The following is a 17,831-nucleotide window of genomic DNA, read 5'->3' as shown; positions in this document are numbered from 1 at the left end:
TCTCTTGGACCCACTCCTGCCACGTTCTTGAGATTTTCCCTGGCCTTCCTTGCTTAGCCATGTAAGGTCTGCCCTGTGGGAGTGCAGAAAGGTCATTCCTCTAACATAACTTCATGGTGCAAAACACCCGCTGTGCCTCCAACATCGGAGACACCTCAGGGTGGGCATGGGGGCTTCTGACTTTGATCTAGCCTCTCTCTGGTCTCCCTCGTGCCTCTGCTTACCTGTGCACGAGCCCTGGAGGGCCGTGAAGAGGGTCCTTGAAGGTACCCAGAGCTGAGCGCATCCACTCCGCCCTCACCCCCACGCTGGGATCCAGGAATTTAGAGCCCCTCTGCACCAGCTCTGCTTTCACAGAATGAAGCAGCATCCTTGGTTCAGGGCACAGGGCCCCACCTCTTCATGTTTCCCAGTGTTAATTTTTTCCCCTACCGTTGATACCTGATCCTTTTTGTCTTGTCAAAGACGTAGGAATGAACAGTCACAATTCGCTCTCCTTGGAATCATTCAGCCAGGGGAATCCTCCTTCCCACTGTGCCCTAGAAAACCAGTCCCGTAGGATCAGAGTAGAGAGTACAAGCAAGAGGCAGCAGCCGAACGACTTTCTCCTTCTCCTCTCGGGTCTGTGGGCAGAGAAGCCCCAGATCCGCATCTCCAAGGACTCCAAGGGCCAGCACTTCACGCCCCATGCCCCGTCCTTCCTCTGCATACTCCAGTTAGGAGTGTTGAGTGAAGCAAAGGAAACTGGCTGGAGCTGAGCCAGGGCGCCAGTCCTGGACTCAGCTCCATCTTTTATTCAGAGAATGACCTCATCCTTGGTCTTGGTTCTTTAAATGGAAGTGCAGGGGGTCTCTTTCCTGCAGCCTGGATTGCATTTGTACTCCCCCCCCTCCACCCCGCTTCCTCCACGGGATCAAAGAAACAGACTTGACCTAGAGGAGAGTCCCAGGTTTTAGGACTTAGAGGCAATACCACATTTGCCCCCCTTTTTACAAATGGACGACAAAGTTAACCTCTGACCCAGAATACCTCCTCCTCTGCGGGCCCCATTTCCCTCTCTCTGAGTACCCTTGCCCTCGCTCCACTCTCCCTAATTACCCCCAAGCCTCCCCTCCCCCAGCCCCAGCTTCATTTACCTCCGACTCATCTGGTCTTATTTTTAGCTCCAGCTTTTTCCTTTCTTAATATGGCGATGAGCTCCTAGGCTGGTGTGGGGACAGGGGCCGAGGAGCCCTGGACATGGGGGGGGAGGGGGAGGGGAGGAGGCTCTGGGAGCCTGGGTGAGAGGTGTTGGAGGTAGGAGGATCCCGGCCCTCACGGGGCCGTCCTGGCCTCAGGAGGTTATCCGTCTCTCCTGCCAATCCTGGAGACATATTTAGACGGGACCAGGTGGGGGCCGAGGGGTGCCAACCTCAAGGGCAGCTCCGGTTCCCTCCCCGCCCCCTGCTCCTAGCCCTCCCCCTGACCCTGTTTCTCTTGGCTCTGTCGGCAGTTTCTCCAGGACCCATAGCAGTGTCCTCTGTCCACTGCTCTGGGCCCTTCCCCACCCCACCCCCACCGTGAGCCCCTAACTCAGGATTTGGGACCCAGGGGCCCCTCCCTACCCCAGCTAACCTCTTCTGGACCAGGAGAGCCGACCCAGATCCCACTACCTCCATGAGTGCTGCAGACAGGATGGGGGCCAGAGCTGTGCCCGGCCTGCGGCTGGCACTGCTGTTACTGCTGGTGCTAGGGACACTCAAGTCAGGGGTGCAGGGGCAAGACGGGCTGGACTTCCCCGAGTATGATGGTGTGGACCGTGTGGTCAATGTCAACGCAAAGAACTACAAGAATGTGTTCAAGAAGTACGAGGTGCTGGCACTGCTCTACCACGAACCCCCCGAGCACGACAAGGCCTCACAAAGACAGTTTGAAATGGAGGAGCTGATTCTGGAGGTGAGTGACGGGCTCCGCAGGCCGGCAGAGCAGCCCAGTCCCTCTCTGCACCCCTCTATCCTGCAACTCCATGTAGATCTTTAAGAGTGGGATCTGGGCGTGAGGGGCAGGGCAGCAGGACCCTGTCTCGACCAACAGGACCAACAGGACCCAAGTGGCGTATGACCTTAGCCAGAAGAGAAACAGAGATTCAGGAACCCCCAAAGTACCACCGTAGTCAGGCAATTTTAGGAGGGAGCGGGGTGCTGCAGGGGGGAATCTCTCCTCCATGCTAGAGGAGGGTGGTAGTACTAGGTTTGGCTAAGACTGAGGTGACCCTGGAAGGGGGGCAAAAAAGGAAAAGAGGTTCTTCAGGGGAAGGTGAAGAACTGCAGTACACCCCCAAATCTACTTTCCTAACCCAAACGTACCCTCTCTCCATACACTTCAGGGGCTGCACCCCAAAGAGATCCAAACTGAGTATAAATTTAAACGTTATTGACATTTTGCTTGCATGTCATTGATTTAATGGCTAGAGGTTTAATAGAGCCCACCGTGCCTCCCACTGGCCTCTCAGTCCCCTCCCCCTGCCATCTGCCCCTACTGGATCAAGCTGGGCACCCCGATTGGAAAATTCTTGTGTTTGGAGGAGGCTTCACCATGCCTTCCCCAACTTGTCTTTGTGGGAAGATTCTCCTCACCCCCAAGCTGACCAGGGGCGCAAAGGAGAGAGAGAGCCTATTGTGACAAGGAAAAAGCCCATGTTTGGAGATGACTGGGAAATGTGGTCACACAGCCCTCCAGGAGCCAGGCTGTGTTGCAGTCTCCTTGTCCAAGCTGCTGCAGCCCCTCCTCTAGTTTGGCAGGACGGAGAGGCCCCAGCTTGTCCAGAGCTTGGAGTATTTCAGGGCAAGACACCAGGACTGTAGGTTCTCATTTCTGTGTGCCCCTGCCGGGTGCTGGAACCCGCCGCCTGATTAATGAGCGGAGTATTTTTATCCTGAGTGCTGAGCATCCCTGGCCATCCACCTGTCCCAGCCTCCTGAGAATCCGAGCACCCCGAGTCTGTGTTAGGTGGGGTAAAGCTGCAAACCACGCCCAAGGCAGAGTGCATCAGGGTTGAGAGCCCCGCTGGGAGGCCCATGAGAACAGGGACCTAGGGTGTGACTCTCCACAGCCTAAGGACAGCTTGAAGTAGAGAGTGAAAGGGAAAGTCCCACCCCATTGAGGAAAACTGGGCCTATTTCATCTCTAATCTCTTTGTCAGTCTCTCTGCCTCGAGGGTGACCAGTGGTGGCCACGGTGACCTCTACTCTCAGCTCTCTGCAGAGCCCCACGCCCCCCACCCTCTTGCCCTCCAAAATTCTCCCCACTGGGACTCACTCAGAAGAATCCCAGGGACGTGTAACATCACCCCCACGCTAAGCGTGGTCTTTGATCAGTATGGAGTACAGGGCTCAGCTCCGAAGGAGGAAAGAGCCTCAGTCATCCTGAAGCTAGACCCCTCAGCATCCCTAAGGAACCTGGAAGTACATGCACAGTGCCTTAAAGTTCAACATAATAAGCACATTGTAAATGAGCTTTTACAATGTCAGGAGTTAAAATTAGACCACAGACCAAAAGGGTGGAGGGGGGCGTGGTAGGGAAAGTGGAGATCTCCTGCATCCTAGCACAGTGTCAAGGTTAACTCATATTCCCTGCATCCCAAATGACCCAGCTCGCAAGCATGAGATCGGGAATAGTGGTTACTAAGAATTCCAGAGGCTGATTTTAACCCTAACTCTCCCTTCAGTTAGCAGCCCAAGTCCTAGAAGACAAGGGTGTTGGCTTCGGGATGGTGGACTCCGAGAAGGACACGGCTGTAGCCAAGAAACTAGGTAAGGGAGGGGTGGGAGGAGCAGGGAGGAGAAGGTGACCGGTGAGAAAATACTGAAATTTGGAGGGTTATGGCTGGGAGTTCCAGCCTCTCCTTTATTCCTTATAGAGACCCATGCTCAAATCCCAGAAAGAGGTGAAGATGGCCTTATTTATACCTACCTAAAAATAGGGGCTAAGTTCTGGAGGAAAGGGGAAATCAGGGAACACAAGTGGGGCTGGAGAGACCTCTGCAAACTCTCCTTCCAACCCCTCCCCCTCCAGAGCCGCGGGCTGGGTATTACAGCACCAGCCACCAGGGGGCAGCACAGGCCTGAGACTGGACTCCGGATGTGGATGGGGGAGGGGTGGCCAGTAGTGAAGTCATCTGGTCAGCAATAGCTGAAGGTTAAAGTGCTGGACTGGGAATCAGCAACTAGAGTCCTCAGAGGAGGTAAGAGGAAGATCTGTCTCTGGTTATGGCCGGCAGAGAAAGGGGGGAGACATCTTGCTAGGACCTGTATCTCCCTGCGTCCTCCCCTAGCGTTCCCACCTGACCCCAGCTTCCCCCTGGAGAGCCCCTGGGGCCAGACTAGCCACCTAGGCTAAATCCAGGGGCACAGACACCGGGGATGGAGGGGCTGAGAGGCAGTGGAGGTGAGCTGGGCAGGTGAAGGATGTGTGGTCTAGTGGGATTATGGAATGGGCTGCAACCCTGGATTTGGACCCTTGGACCTGTGGCAAGGTTGCAATCATGGCACACCTCTGGCTCACTCCCTAGGACTAACTGAAGAGGACAGCATTTACGTATTCAAGGGAGATGAAGTCATTGAGTATGACGGCGAGTTTTCTGCTGACACCCTGGTGGAGTTTCTGCTTGATGTGAGGACCCTGCTGGACCTAACGGCCTTGCTTTAAGACCTCACGCCCTTCCGACCAACTGCAGCCTCACACACACACACACACACACACACACACACACACACACACACAGAGGCAACAGAGCCCCTTCCTCCCCGTTTCCCAGCCCACTTTTCCCTGATCCCTCTCCTTGCCTCTAGCACTGAGTTCAGAAACTCACTCTCTTCCTTCAATGTCCTTGCTCTTCCAGGTCCTGGAGGACCCTGTGGAATTTATTGAGGGTGAACGAGAGCTGCAGGCATTTGAGAATATCGAAGATGAGAACAAACTCATTGGCTACTTCAAGAGCAAAGACTCAGAGCGTGGGTAACCCTCAGACTCCACGGTCCCCTCCGCTGGTCCCCAACTTCACCTGTCCTCCTACCTCCCCACTTCACCCACTGGCTCAGCACTGGCTCTTGCCATGGTGGGTCCATCGATCGACTGCTCCGATCTCCCTGCACTCTGTGGGTTTCACAGACAGGCACCAAGGCATTCCCCTTCCCCCCACCCCACCACTGTATGTAACCACTCTCAGAGGACTAGAGGGGGCGGGTCTCAGAATGAACCCCACCTGCCGAAGAAGAATTGGGGAGAGACAGAGGGGGGGTGGTTCCCTGGCAGACCCTGGTTCCCCCAGAGACTGACTCTGCATTCCCCCCTCAGATTACAAAGCCTACGAGGACGCAGCGGAGGAGTTTCATCCCTACATCCCCTTCTTCGCCACCTTCGACAGCAAGGTTCTCCCCCCTGCTGCTGCATTGGGTCTCCCTCACTCCCCTCAGCTGCCCTCCAGCCCCCTCTCCCAGAATCAATGGGGGACCTCCTCCCCCACTACACACCAGTACTCCCCAACCCCACCCCACCTCGGGCCTCCCCCATCCCACAGATTTTAAATTATCTAACCCACCCCTCTCTCATCTTCAACCAAAGCCCAGAGAAGTTAAGACACGTGTCCAGTGTCACAGAGGCAATGACAAGGGCCCAGGTTGTCTCACTCCCTGCCTGACATCTGGTCCCCCATAATACTTCCTCTCACCATGACCCCGTGTCCCCTGCCCCACTCCCCCATCCCCTCCCCCCAAAAGGTGGCAAAGAAGCTGACCCTGAAGCTGAACGAGATCGATTTCTACGAGGCCTTCATGGAAGAGCCTGTGACCATCCCGGACAAGCCCAACAGCGAAGAGGAGATTGTCAACTTCGTGGAGGAGCACAGGAGGTGGGGAGCAGGGGCAACCCTCTGAGCAGGGTAGGCTCCTCCCCAGGCTAGAACACGGGTCTGTGAGATGGGCTAGGGGGATCTCAGCCAACCAGGAGGCAGGTCTCTCCTAGAGACGAATACACTTCTGGTATCAGTTCTTATTGATATACTGACCATTTTGCACAATATTTTGCACCCCAGCACTTAGCCCAGAGCCTGGAGCACACATAGAAGGTGCTCCATAAATGTGTACGGTTCATCGTGATGTTGACTGAGACCAGTGTTGAGGGCCTGTGGTCTGCCAGGAACTCCAAGGTGCTATCTCTCTTATTGTATTTACTCCTTTTAACAACCTCAGTTAAAAAGAGCCCACGAGTAGTGTCAGAACTGGATTCTAATCCAGATCTGGCCTGTGTTCTTTCTCATACATTACCTACACCAGTGGTTCTCAACAGGGGTGGAGGGAGTGGCGAGGTAGGGGGAGGATGTTGTCTTCCAGCGGATTATTTGGCAATGGCTGGAGACATTTTTGGTCGGAGAGAGCGCTACTGGTATTTAGTGGGGAGAGACCAGGGATGCTGCTAAATACCCTACAGTGCACAGGACAGCTCTCCCACAATGAAGAATTATCTGGCCCCAAATGTCACCAGTGCTGAGGTTGAGAAACCCTGGCCTACATTCACACAAAATTCTCTTCCTTCACAGTACTCCACAACTGGAAATACCCGTTCGTCAGTGTAAACGCTACTTCTCTCACTCTCTCCCACTAGATTATGGTCCGCTTCATCAGGGCAGGAATATGTCTGCCTTGTCCAACTCTGTCTACACAGCACCTAGCACAGCGTTTAGAACATCTGCAACACTCAGTGTTATTGAATGAATGAATGAATGAATGAACACCCAGATGTCCAGTTCTTTCTCCCGAAAGTCTCTCTTCCAGTCCCCTTGCCCACCCTCCTCTCTCCTACCTGCTTTAACCATGTGGTTATCTGGGCCTGGTGCCCAGAGCTTAGACTCTGACAGATGGCTTTGTTCAGGGCTGCAAGCTGTCTATGCCCTAGGCATGACCCTGTGGCAGCCTCTGCTATGGGGACCCTCTGGAGCCAAGGGTGTCCTTCTTGCCCACTGAGTAGTGACTTTCTTTCTCTTCTAGATCAACCCTGAGGAAACTGAAGCCTGAGAGTATGTATGAGACCTGGGTGAGTGCCCCGGATGGGGCCCAGGCCCTCGCAGGAGCATGGGAAAACCCAAGTCCTAGAAACATCCAACCCTGCTGCTCCTCATGTCTTGCTTATAGGAAAGACAGTGTACCAGCAAAGGTGGAGGGTTTCTGTTCTGAGAACATGTCAGGAGTTGGGGGACACACATAACTTGATGACGATGACAAGGGAGGAGCTCTAAGCTCTGGGGCTGAAGGGTTTGCCAGCGGAGGTGTGGGGACCCTGGGGTGGAAGGGGGCAGTGTACTTGGAAAAGGCTCACCACCACGAGAATACACCTGCTCCAGAAGCTGGATTTCCACAAAAGTTAGGTCCAGGGTAGATCTAGGGCCTGTTCTGGGCTCTCTAACTTCAGTGAGTATAGCTAAGGTCTCCCCTCCCTGCCCCCCACAGGAGGACGATCTGGATGGAATCCATATTGTGGCCTTTGCAGAGGAAACTGATCCTGGTGAGGGAGGGATACTGGATTGGATTTGGGGCAGGGGCGGGGGCACTGGTGAGAGAAGGAGATGGGGTATTTATCAGAGCATAGGCTTTTAACACATAAGATGGGTTTTTTTTAGAGCACAGTTTACAAGCAGCCTGGGGCTAGACATGCGGAGCTGTGGGAGGCAGGAAAAGAGAGCTGGACTCCTGTTTCCTCTGTGCCCCACCGTGCACTTATCACCTGTGTTCCCTCCAAGATGGCTATGAGTTCTTAGAGATTCTCAAGGCTGTGGCCCAAGATAACACTGAAAATCCTGACCTGAGCATCATCTGGATTGACCCTGATGACTTCCCCCTGGTAAGAGATATCACTCAGGCACTGCTATCCAAGGCAGGGCACATCTCAAGGGGGAGCCTGTGTCAGAGTTCCTCTCCCCATCTCCTAGTGGAGGATCCTGTCGCATGCTCAGGGGCACTGAGCACATCCTGAGAAAGGGGACACAGGATGATGGGAAGTGTGGGAACAACAGGATTCCCAGAGCAGAGGCTGAGCAGATAGCTCATGTGCCCAGGGCTGGCTCCTTCTAGAGAAATCCAGAGTTTGGGGGAGCAGAAGGGCACATTAACCCTGCATGTGGGTGTCCACAATCACAGAATCAAAGCACAGAGATTCCACGTCTCAGGGCACGGCTCTGTTCCCAGCTGAATCCCCAACACCTAACACTCTTCGTTGAAAGAGGAACTAGATGAACAAACAGAAATGTGAGGACCATTGGCAATTACAGAGTATAACTACCTTAGTTTAGAGATATAGAAACTGAGGTCCAGGGAGAAGTGATTGCCCGAAGTCACAAGGCCAATCAGTAGCAGATCCAGGAGCAGAACAAGGTTTCCTATCAAGTTTTCCTCGGAAAGGAGGGACCAATGTCCCCAGCTGACCCTCTTGATACTTTCCTTTGGGGATATCTACCCTTTAACTGCTTAGTTCTACCCATTCCCTTCAGGCACCATAGCTGGACCTATCCACCAATCTACCGTGGGTTCACTGTCCTCTCTCTACCCATGGCTGACCCTCACACTCACACGCACCCTCCTGGACTCAGGTGTTCCTAGCCTCCATTAAGTTGCCATATGTGGTCTCTCCACAGCTGGTTCCATACTGGGAGAAGACGTTTAACATCGACCTGTCAGCCCCACAAATAGGAGTCGTCAATGTTACTGATGTGAGTTTCCTTCCCTCATCCCCGGTTGACCCCCAACTCTCCTTCCCAACATAGCTAGTCCTCCTCTGCTCTGCTAACTAGGAATTGAGCCCTCCCCAGAGGAGTTAGACATGCCCAGTCTAATGGCTGGAAAGAGGGAGAGATTCCTGCCCTGAACACACCCCTGCCTCTACCTGTTGGAACTGACTGCTCGTCCTTCAAGGCCCAGTTCAAATCCTCTCTTCTCCGTGAAGTCTTTCCGGATCTCCCATTTGGAATTGTTCCCTCCTTGGCACTCCCAGAGCCCATTTGGCATTGAGAACATGACTTTTATATGGCTATTCATGTATCATGTCTGTCTCTTCCAGTAGACTTTGAGCTTTTTGAGAGCAGAAATCTTCTCATTCACACACAGATAGATGCTTCAGAGATATTTGTTGAGTTGAATAAGTCACAGCCTGCTTTCATATAATTCTCAGTCTAACTGAGGAGGTAGGTATTCCGTTAACTACCAGGCCAAGTCTGATAAACTCTATAATAGAGATACGAAGAAAACACCAGGAAGGCAGAGAAATCAAAGTGACTTCTGCTTGAGAATCAGAGAGGGTTTAAAAGGAGTAGAGTTTAAAGTGGAGGTTGTTGTAAATCAACTATACCTCAATTTTAAAATATAAAAAATTAATTAAATCTAAACAATTAAAAAAATTAAAACACACTGGAGATTGTACCGTGTATAAGAGTTCTACAAGTGCAAATTATATGAGTCATTTCCAAACTGATGGAAAAAGTTAGTGCAAAAGGTCAAAAAGCAGGAAAATGAATATCAGATTTGGGAAAAGGCAAGTCGTTTCTTATGGCTTGAGAGTCTAGAGATCTCTGAGGATGGTGCTAGAAAAGCAGGTATTGGAAAGTCTTGAACGCTAAAGAGTTGCTGACTTTATTCTCCAGGCCATAAAGAGCCACCAGTGGTTTTGCATTAAGGGCATGATAGAGAGGTCTGTTTTAGGAAGCTCAGCATGGCAAGAGCTTGTAAGAAAGACTGAAGGGAGAAGGTCTATTTGCTGATCCAGCAATTCTTTCTACTCCCACTGTCACTATTCCACCCTAGACCCCCACCTGGACAGTTTTCCTGCCCACTGACAGATGAAGAGAAGGGACAGAGGATGTACAGAGTCCAGTGAGTGGGAGGACAGGTCTAAAGACCTGAATCGGGCTTAGTTCTGACGCCTTGTCTGTGCCATGTCCTAGGCGGACAGCATATGGATGGAGATGGATGATGAAGAGGACCTGCCTTCTGCTGAGGAGCTGGAGGACTGGCTGGAGGATGTACTGGAGGGCGAGATCAACACAGAGGATGATGACGATGACGACGATGGCGATGATGACTAGTTGCTGTGGCAGCCATCTCCTAGCCCCACCTGCTGTCCTCCTGCCCCCTCCTCCTTCCCTGTCCTTCCCTGAGCTCCTCCAGGGACACTAGGTCATTCTCTGCCATGGGGCCCACTGCGGTCTCTATGCTGCATGCCGAGATTCAAGGAGCTACTTTTCCCCTACACACCAGCCCAGCTATCCCATCTGACTTCTGTTTCCAGTCCCACCAGGTCCCTGTATCGATTATTTGTTTCTTCCATCACGCCCTACATGCTTTCTTGTGACTTCCCTCTTGCCCTATCTATGGGCCCCTATCTCTCTTCTGCTCCCTCCAGCTGAGCACACTCTTCCCCCACTCTCTCAAGTCCTCTATCCTTCTGACTGTCCTATCCCTGGCCAGGGGGACGGGAGGGTACTGTGTTTGGGGCTATATCTTAGCAATCTCTTGTTAATGTACTTGGGTCAAATGAGAGACCTCAATAAAGGATCTGGGGCAACATGAACAAGTGTCTGCTGATCAGGTCTCACCCCTATGGCAGGAGGGAGGCAGCCAGAGGATGGGGATTTAAGGTGTGGGTACCTTGTTAGGGGACTGTGATAGCAGGGGGGTGGGGCTCCTCCCTCCAGGCAGTTATCCCAGAGAAGCTTGGATTATTTATCTGCTGCAAGTCAAAAAGGCTTTTCTGAACACATGGTGTTTGTCCAGCACTGCTGTCAGGCTTTGGGAGAACAGAGAGTGCAGGATGTCCCTGCTCTCGAGCTGATGAGCCTCACTGGGAAGTCAAGACAAGCACACTAAAGAACTGAAGAAAAATACAAAGCAATATGTAATTAAGCGATTATGTGCTGCTCGATAGCAGCCCCCCTTGCAGCTCTTATTTGAATGGCAAGACTGAGCCCAAAAGACACTTCCTCGGTGCGGCCTTCCCGGAGGTGGCCCCTCCTGCAGCTCCCTCCTCTGGGCTCCCACTGCACTCTCTCTGTCCACCTCTATTCTAGTACTAGCTCTTCATTTACATGTCTGTCTTCCCCACCAGACTGTGAGCCCCTTGAAGGCAGGACCCCAGGCTTTTTCTCTGTGTCCACAGGGCCTGGCACGCCAAAAGTAGTCCCTAATAAATGTTTGTTAAAAGAAGGAACAAATGAATAGAATGGCCTCAGAAGAGAGAGATGACAGTGGGCTTTGACGGCTTCATAAAGGAAGTGAGCATTTTCTAGGCCTTAAATGAATAGTGGGATTTGATTAGGGCAAAGGAGTTGGGGAGGAGACATTTCAAGTAGTGAAAACATCAAAAGCACTGCCAGAATGCGTGTGCCATGTTGGGGCACAGAGGAGACCAAAGAGACAAGAAGAGAGGTTCAAGTGGTGGCCACGAGGTTGGGTGGGCATCCGGGGCTAGGTCGCAGAGGTGTTTGGATTTAGTCCTGTGAGCTGGGGAGGAAGGGCAACATTTAATCTGGCAGTGATGAGCAGGATGGATAGAGGCAAGGAAGCCGATGGAGATACCAGAGGCAGGGAGTCCAACTCTTATCAGACAGTTATGATAATCTGATGGAGGTGGGAGAACACGGATCAGAGTGGTGGTTATGGGAGTGCAGAGGAGACGCTGAGCTTTGTTCAAAGGGCATCCCCCAGACCTGAGCCTGCTGGCGATCTTGGCAGGAAGGACCCACATTCTCTCCAGCACAGGCCCAGGCTGGGGTAAGTGTAAAGGAGTAAGGAGTAGGGGGGGAGGAACCAAACAACTGAACAAGCCCATAACTAACAGATGTTACAGCTTTCATGGACTGGGTATAAACGTGTTGCCGGACAACTTAGAGGATCTCTGAGTACGGAAGAATGAGACCTGAGGTGAGAGGAGTTTTCACCCTCCACGGACAAATCCAGGAAGTCTTCCTGGAATTGGTGGCAGGAGTATAGAGTAGAAACCACGTATTCATCCAACTTGCACCCATTTAATAAATGTTTAATACATAGTACGGGCACTGGACCAATACAAAAATATTATGGAACTTAACTCTCTAGCATAGGTCAGTGGAAGGCCCCAGACTAAATAATAGCTCCCATGTTTTAACCACCCATCTGTGCCAGCCACTAGAGACTTACAATTTCTAAAACTCAGAAGAACACTGTGAGATAGGCATCAGTGCCCCCGTCTTGCCCTTAATGAGGCTCAGAGGCATAACCTACCTAAGAAAGGAGTAGAGTCAGCATGCAGCCCAAATCCCCTGTACCTGAAAGACCTGGACCTTTCACTGACTGTAGATAAGTCAGTCAGCTTCTCTGGGTCTCAAAGATGGGTCAACAAAATGAGTTTTGGCCCTACAACTCAGAACAAATGAGATATATGCAAAGGCAAATTATGAGGGTGTGTTGCTATCAAAGGGGCAGTGACATGGCACACTGGGGGAAGAGGATGGCGAAAGCAAAGAGAAGGGCTGTGAAATCCAAAAGCAGCAGCAGCCTGAGCCTCTTCTAGGGGCAGTGTAGACTCAAGAAAGGATGGGATCACCCGAGGCTTGCTGAGGGGTCTCTGCCAGGCTGGAACTGAAGTGAAGCCGGGGCGTTCCTGGAGGTGGCACAGACACTGATGGGGCTCAGACCTTGTCCCCGGGCCAGGCTCTGCCAGAGTTGAGGAGAGACCTCTTAGGCTGGAGAAGATGATAGATCATCTTCTTCCTTCCCTCTTTCAGTATGGCTAAGAATCTGGGGGAGGAAAGTCCCTGGGGTAGAAGGGAAGTGAGAGCTGCCATGCTGGGCCTGGGCAGAGGGGCAGAGCTAGGAGACAGAGCCGAGCGTGGCTCTGCAAGTTGTCTATATTTGCATGCTGAGCTCACTGCTGCTCTTTTTCTCCCCAGAAATACAATTACATCACGGTGGGGGGAAGGCGGGAGGGTGGTATATTTGGGAAAGGTGAGAGGAACACAAGGGGCCAGCTGGCATCATCCTGGAGAAAGAAGATCTGTGGCTCCAGAGCAGGCGAAGGAGGCCCCCATTTTGCTTCTTGCCCCTACTCCTTCCTCCTCCCCCACCTTCCAAGGTGGATAAATCTGAGCTGTCTTTTACTATGGCTCCCCTGACCCATAAGGGGAAAAGGTTTTTACAAATACTTAGTCAAGCATCTAAGAGGATCCAGAGGCCAAAGGACTTCCAAACCCTTAAACCCTAACTTACTCTTTGCCTCCCAGGGTCCCAGCCACTGTGGTCACCGAAAGGTCGTAAGGGAAGGAGTGTGTCCCTTTGGGAAGAATTAAATCTGAGAATTGGGGTTCGCTGTTTAGGGAAGGAGGCGGCGTCGCTACTCCAGCCCTCCCGCACTTCTGCCCCCGTCCCAGGAGTCTTCCAGAACCCCAGCCCCCTTCTGCCTCCCCTCCCCCTCTCCCGCCGCTCCCCGCCCCCCGCCCCTCCCCGGCTCTGACATCACGGGCCAGCCGGGTGGGGTGAGGCGGCGCTGGGCTCGGGCTCCGGCTCCGCGGGCGGAAGAGGCGGCGGCGGCAGCAGAAGCGGCGGCGGCGGCGGCGGCGGCGGGAGCCGAGGAGGAGGTTCCGGACGCTGCTCAGGAACCGGGGACGCCGGAGTGCCCGCTCCCCGAGCGCTCAGCCCCGGAGGCGGTGAGAGGGCCGAGAGGGGAAGTGTCGCGGGGAGGGGCAGATTTGGGCATCTGGGCTTGGAGGGGCGTCGATCCGGGACGCCTGGGGACAGATGCGGAGCGTGGGGGCCCCGGAGGGGTCCGCTCCGTGTCAGGCCCCACGGGCTCCGTCTCTGTCGGTGCGCTCCGAGCGCGGTGTGTGCTGGAGGCGGCGTGGCTCCGGCCGCCCGTTCCACTCTGACCAGCAGTTTGGGAGTCCGACCGGGGCCTGGGGATTAGGATGGAGCCTGCTTCCCGCCCAGCCGGCTCGGCCGGGCCAGCTCCCGCCCCTCCCTCCCGTTCTCTGGCTTCGGACTCGCCTCGGCTGGCGGTCTCCCGGCCCAGCCCTGCCTCAGTTCCGCCGGCAGCCGCCCCTACTCCGAGGGCTCAAACCCGGCGGCTGGCACCACGTGCCCTCACCCAGTCCTCTGCACCTGGGGTAGAGGTGGGATTGTCGAAGGCTTGTCCGGAGGGAAGGAGTCGGGAGCTGGGGGGTGTACAGGAGAGAAGTAGCTAACGTAAAGGCCCTAATTAATTTCATATAATCTGTATCAAAACTGACAGGGACACACACACCTACAAGAGACACGCCAGCACACACGGTGACACACACCCATGTGACTCTTACACACATCGACTGCACACAGCAAATCACAAAGGGCCCTGCACTACGCATCCAAGCTCCCACCTCACTCCCACTGTCTCCCATGTGCAAGTCTCCTGGCAGAATATCAGTCTAACAGGACAGCTGAGTGGGGGCCACCGTCCCCAAGTCCACCCTAATTTTCTGGACATCTTCTCCCAGCCCTGGGCTTCAGATCGCCCCTCTTTAAAACAGTGAGAAAACATGGTAGAAAATCCTGGTCTCAATCCAGGACTGGGAGACAGGATCTTGAGGGCGAGTGAGCCTGGTGCTTTGAATCTGGGTGAGTAATGAGGGTAGGGGTTGCTGGTGGCCTCTCTTGCTGGGTCCAGTTGGAGCTTAGGGTGCTAGGAGTGGCTGGCTTCTGGGCATCTGAGTGGCCAAGGGACGGAGGAGGGATGGAAGAAAGGGAGAGAGAGAAAAAGAAAGAATGAGTATGAGTCAGCCAAGGATGGAGGCCCAAGTCAGAGAGAGAGAATGAGGGGAATGTGCGTGAGAGGCAGACAGACATCAAGAGAGGGACACAGAGGGACAGAGATACAGTCAGGGAATGGGGAGGGGAAGGAAGTGAGAGTCAGAGATGGTCAAATGAGTGGGGAGAGTGCTGGGGAATGGACGACAGAAGCTCAGAAATTAGGGAGGATGAAAGCAGGATGGTGGTGAGACCACTGGGAGTTAGGGGAAACATGCTGAATATGTGTGTTTTGTTTCTCTGTGTGTCTGGCCTCCAGGCTGTCAGAGCGATTAGCTTTAATTGCTCTTCCCTTTGTGGTTAAACACTCCATTGGGGAAATTGCCAGAGATGCCCTAGGCTGCCAGCTGCCCTGGTTGCCTACTTCCTCACTTCCCTGACACCTGTGCCCATCATGTGTGCATGTGTTGTCATGCATGAAGAAGAGGACCAGAGTCACACCCTGCTATGCCATCCCCTCACTCTTTCACACAGAGCCTCCACCACAGTGCAATGGTGGACATCACCAACCTGTACGCAGCGAACCAATCCAGGCCCCTCCCCACTAAACTTACTCTATCTCTTTATAGCAGGGACACTCACTCCTTCCTAGTATAGCTAGTATAGTAGCTCTGAGTCCTGAAATAGGGACACCAAGTCACAGAACCCAGGAGTCCTAAGTATTCTTGGCTACCACCAGGTGGGACGGGATGAAAGCCCATTGAAAGGAAAGGAGGAAAAGAGAGACTGAAAGACTAGAGAGAGAGGTAATAGATGAGGAAGAGATAGAGAGATGGGGGAGAAACAGAAGGAGGAAGAGAGAGAATCAGATGAGTAGAGAGCAGTAGAGGCCCCATTCCCTCTCCTCTGCCCGGCCTGATCCAATGCCAGGTATCTTCTGACGCTCTCATCCTGGGTCCAATCCTTCTTCTCTTGACTAAGGGCTTAAAGCTTAACCCTGTCTTTGTAGCCAGGGGTAACCCATTTTGCTTCTTGGACTGAACATTTTGAGGTCCAGGTGTCCTATCCCACCCCCATTCCCAGGCTGACTCTGGAGCCTTAGAACCCTCTTCTTCCTACTTTACAGAAATAAAGGCATCCTCCCCCCACCCTCCCCCCAAAAAGCTGAATAGAAGCTATGGGAAGAAGTCAGTTGAGTATGATAGTAAAGGAATAATTAGGGACGAACTATAGGACTGCTTGAATTTGGGGCCCAGATAAAATGTAGAGTAGGAACCCTGCTCTCTCCCTTCCCGGCCCTCTGCTTTGCTGTGATCACCACCCTCCCACCCCAAACCCCAGGCAACAAGACTGACAGACTTGAGTGCCTACAGGCCGCCTCCTGCCCACTGCAGGATCTCCAGGTCCTTGCAGTTCCCCTCAGCCTTAGGCAGCTGCAGCCGATGTGAGGGAGGGAGCAACAGCACCTCCTAATCCTCAGGCTTCTTAAATTTACTGAGGATTTGGAACCAAATGCTAAGGAGAGGATAATCATAAATTAATGTCCAAATGCACAGAAATTCTTTTGGTGCTGCCACCTCCTCCACAGGTGGTTATCCCATTTTGCTAGGCTCTCAAAGTGTTCCCAGGGCCCGCCCCTTCCTCCCCCAGTGCCCATGGAGCACCCACTGTCATGCTCCCCAACTGCTACCCTAGAAGGTCAGAATATAATCCTTACCTCCTGCCCCTCTTGCTCAGCATCCTCAGTTGGTTTGACTTTTGTCAGGGCCCCACCTGGGGCCAGCTCAGAAAGAGAGTGAGGAAGGAAGGAAGGAAGGTGTGAGGAAGCGGTGAGCAGAGCACAGAATGATCTGGGAGGGAAGGGGACTGACTTCCTGGCAGCCTCAGCCCCGGTTCCCGGTTCCTGCCCAAGTATCCTGTCCCAAGAGTGGCCTCCGCCCAGGCTGCCTGGTGTTCCCTGGGCAGCCTCTGCACTGTTCCAGAGGTCAGGAGGACTCTTCAGAGCTATGAGGGCAGGAGACTTCTCTATAGGCCCTATGGAATTCTAAATCTTGGGTGAGAAAAGCAACATGGAGGGTGAAGGAGCCAAGCTTCTGCCAAGCCCCACCTACCATGGCCAGACTACAACTGGACAATGGTTGACCAGGAAAGCTTGAGAACCAAGTAAGGAAATTTCCCCCAAACTCCCCTGCCCTTGCCCCTGCTGCCACACCCAGGCCTGGGCAAATGGGATCTCTCCAGGGAGGCAGGACGCTAGGCTGCCTTTCCCTGCACCCTTACCGGGCCCTTCTCCTATCCCTTCTCTCTCTTCTTACTCACCACTCCCCACATCCCTCCTATCCAGTGGTGTCATTGTCCTGACAACTGAATGGGGGGGGCACCCAGAACTGAGGTTGCCATGGTAACCACTGAGCTGAGGCTGCAGCCTTCTCTTCCTGGACTCTGTGTGCTCCCTGTGCCCCTCCCCCGCCTCAAGGATTCCTCATTTGCAGGCTCAGTCTCTTTCCCTCTCCCAACACCAGTTCTCTTCCTCCATTCTCTAGGCTCCCCTTACCCTTCCTCTTTTCTCTGGATGTGAGCCTGTGATTATCTGCCTTCTTACACATACTCTTAGCTGGTCAGACACATACACACAGACCCCATACACTCAAAGCCACACATCCAGTGCTGGCACATACACATCCATTACCAGAACATCCAAACACACCCACAGATACCAGCACTGCCTCCTCCCTGTACCTGTGCCCACACCCAGGGATCAGCATCCATACAGAGGATTCTGGCACACACACATTCCCACCCCCACTTCTCTTAGGGGCCTCCTTGTATCTGTTTCACTCTCACAGAAAGCTCCTACTCACCGCCCCCAGCCTTTGTGGGTGGGTGTCTAATACACATTAATCCCTTCCCGCCCACCTCCCCTGTAAGTCTGTGTTTTCAATTCAGAGTCCTAAATCTTAACTCCTCCCAGGAGATACACACACACACACACACACACACACACACACACACTCTCTCTCTCTCTCTCTCTCTCTCTCTCTCTCTCTCTCTCTCTCTCTC

The 17,831-nt window shown here is 53.4% G+C and overlaps 2 protein-coding genes across 3 annotated transcripts in view; both read left to right on the top strand.

Annotated features, from left to right (window-relative positions):
- Positions 1–1,411: 1,411 nt before the first annotated feature.
- On the top strand, positions 1,412–10,593 carry CASQ1 (calsequestrin 1). Its single transcript, XM_029229261.1, has 11 exons — positions 1,412–1,935; positions 3,707–3,791; positions 4,550–4,650; positions 4,880–4,991; positions 5,335–5,408; positions 5,757–5,887; positions 7,023–7,068; positions 7,482–7,536; positions 7,772–7,872; positions 8,663–8,737; positions 9,965–10,593. Exons 1-11 carry the CDS (start codon positions 1,657–1,659, stop codon positions 10,103–10,105), a joined length of 1,200 nt encoding a protein of 399 aa, XP_029085094.1. The 5' UTR covers positions 1,412–1,656; the 3' UTR covers positions 10,106–10,593.
- A 2,947-nt stretch (positions 10,594–13,540) lies between these two features.
- The window catches only part of PEA15 (proliferation and apoptosis adaptor protein 15), an 11,913-nt gene continuing 7,622 nt past the window's right edge, over positions 13,541–17,831 (top strand). The window contains exon 1 of one of the 2 annotated variants that reach the window (XM_029227381.1): positions 13,541–13,699. The gene's annotated coding sequence lies outside the window, so the exon portion shown is untranslated. Of the gene's footprint in view, positions 13,700–16,525; positions 16,935–17,831 lie in introns of those variants that run through there. The other variant, XM_029227382.1, reaches the window with a different exon arrangement.

Source organism: Monodon monoceros, unplaced genomic scaffold, assembly GCF_005190385.1.
Source record: "Monodon monoceros isolate NGI ecotype Baffin Bay Population unplaced genomic scaffold, NGI_Narwhal_1 Super_Scaffold_18, whole genome shotgun sequence".
NCBI lineage: Eukaryota > Metazoa > Chordata > Mammalia > Artiodactyla > Monodontidae > Monodon > Monodon monoceros.
Note: the sequence above shows the minus strand (reverse complement) of the source record. Positions and strands in the feature narration are given on the sequence as shown.

Bases quoted from the DNA above. Each gene is read 5' to 3' on its own strand.
- CASQ1 (XM_029229261.1), top strand. From the start codon at position 1,657: ATGAGTGCTGCAGACAGGATGGGGGCCAGAGCTGTGCCCGGCCTGCGG. The intron at 3,792-4,549 runs GTAAGGGAGGGG...CTCACTCCCTAG, and splicing joins GGCTGTAGCCAAGAAACTAG to GACTAACTGAAGAGGACAGC. The intron at 8,738-9,964 runs GTGAGTTTCCTT...GCCATGTCCTAG, and splicing joins GAGTCGTCAATGTTACTGAT to GCGGACAGCATATGGATGGA.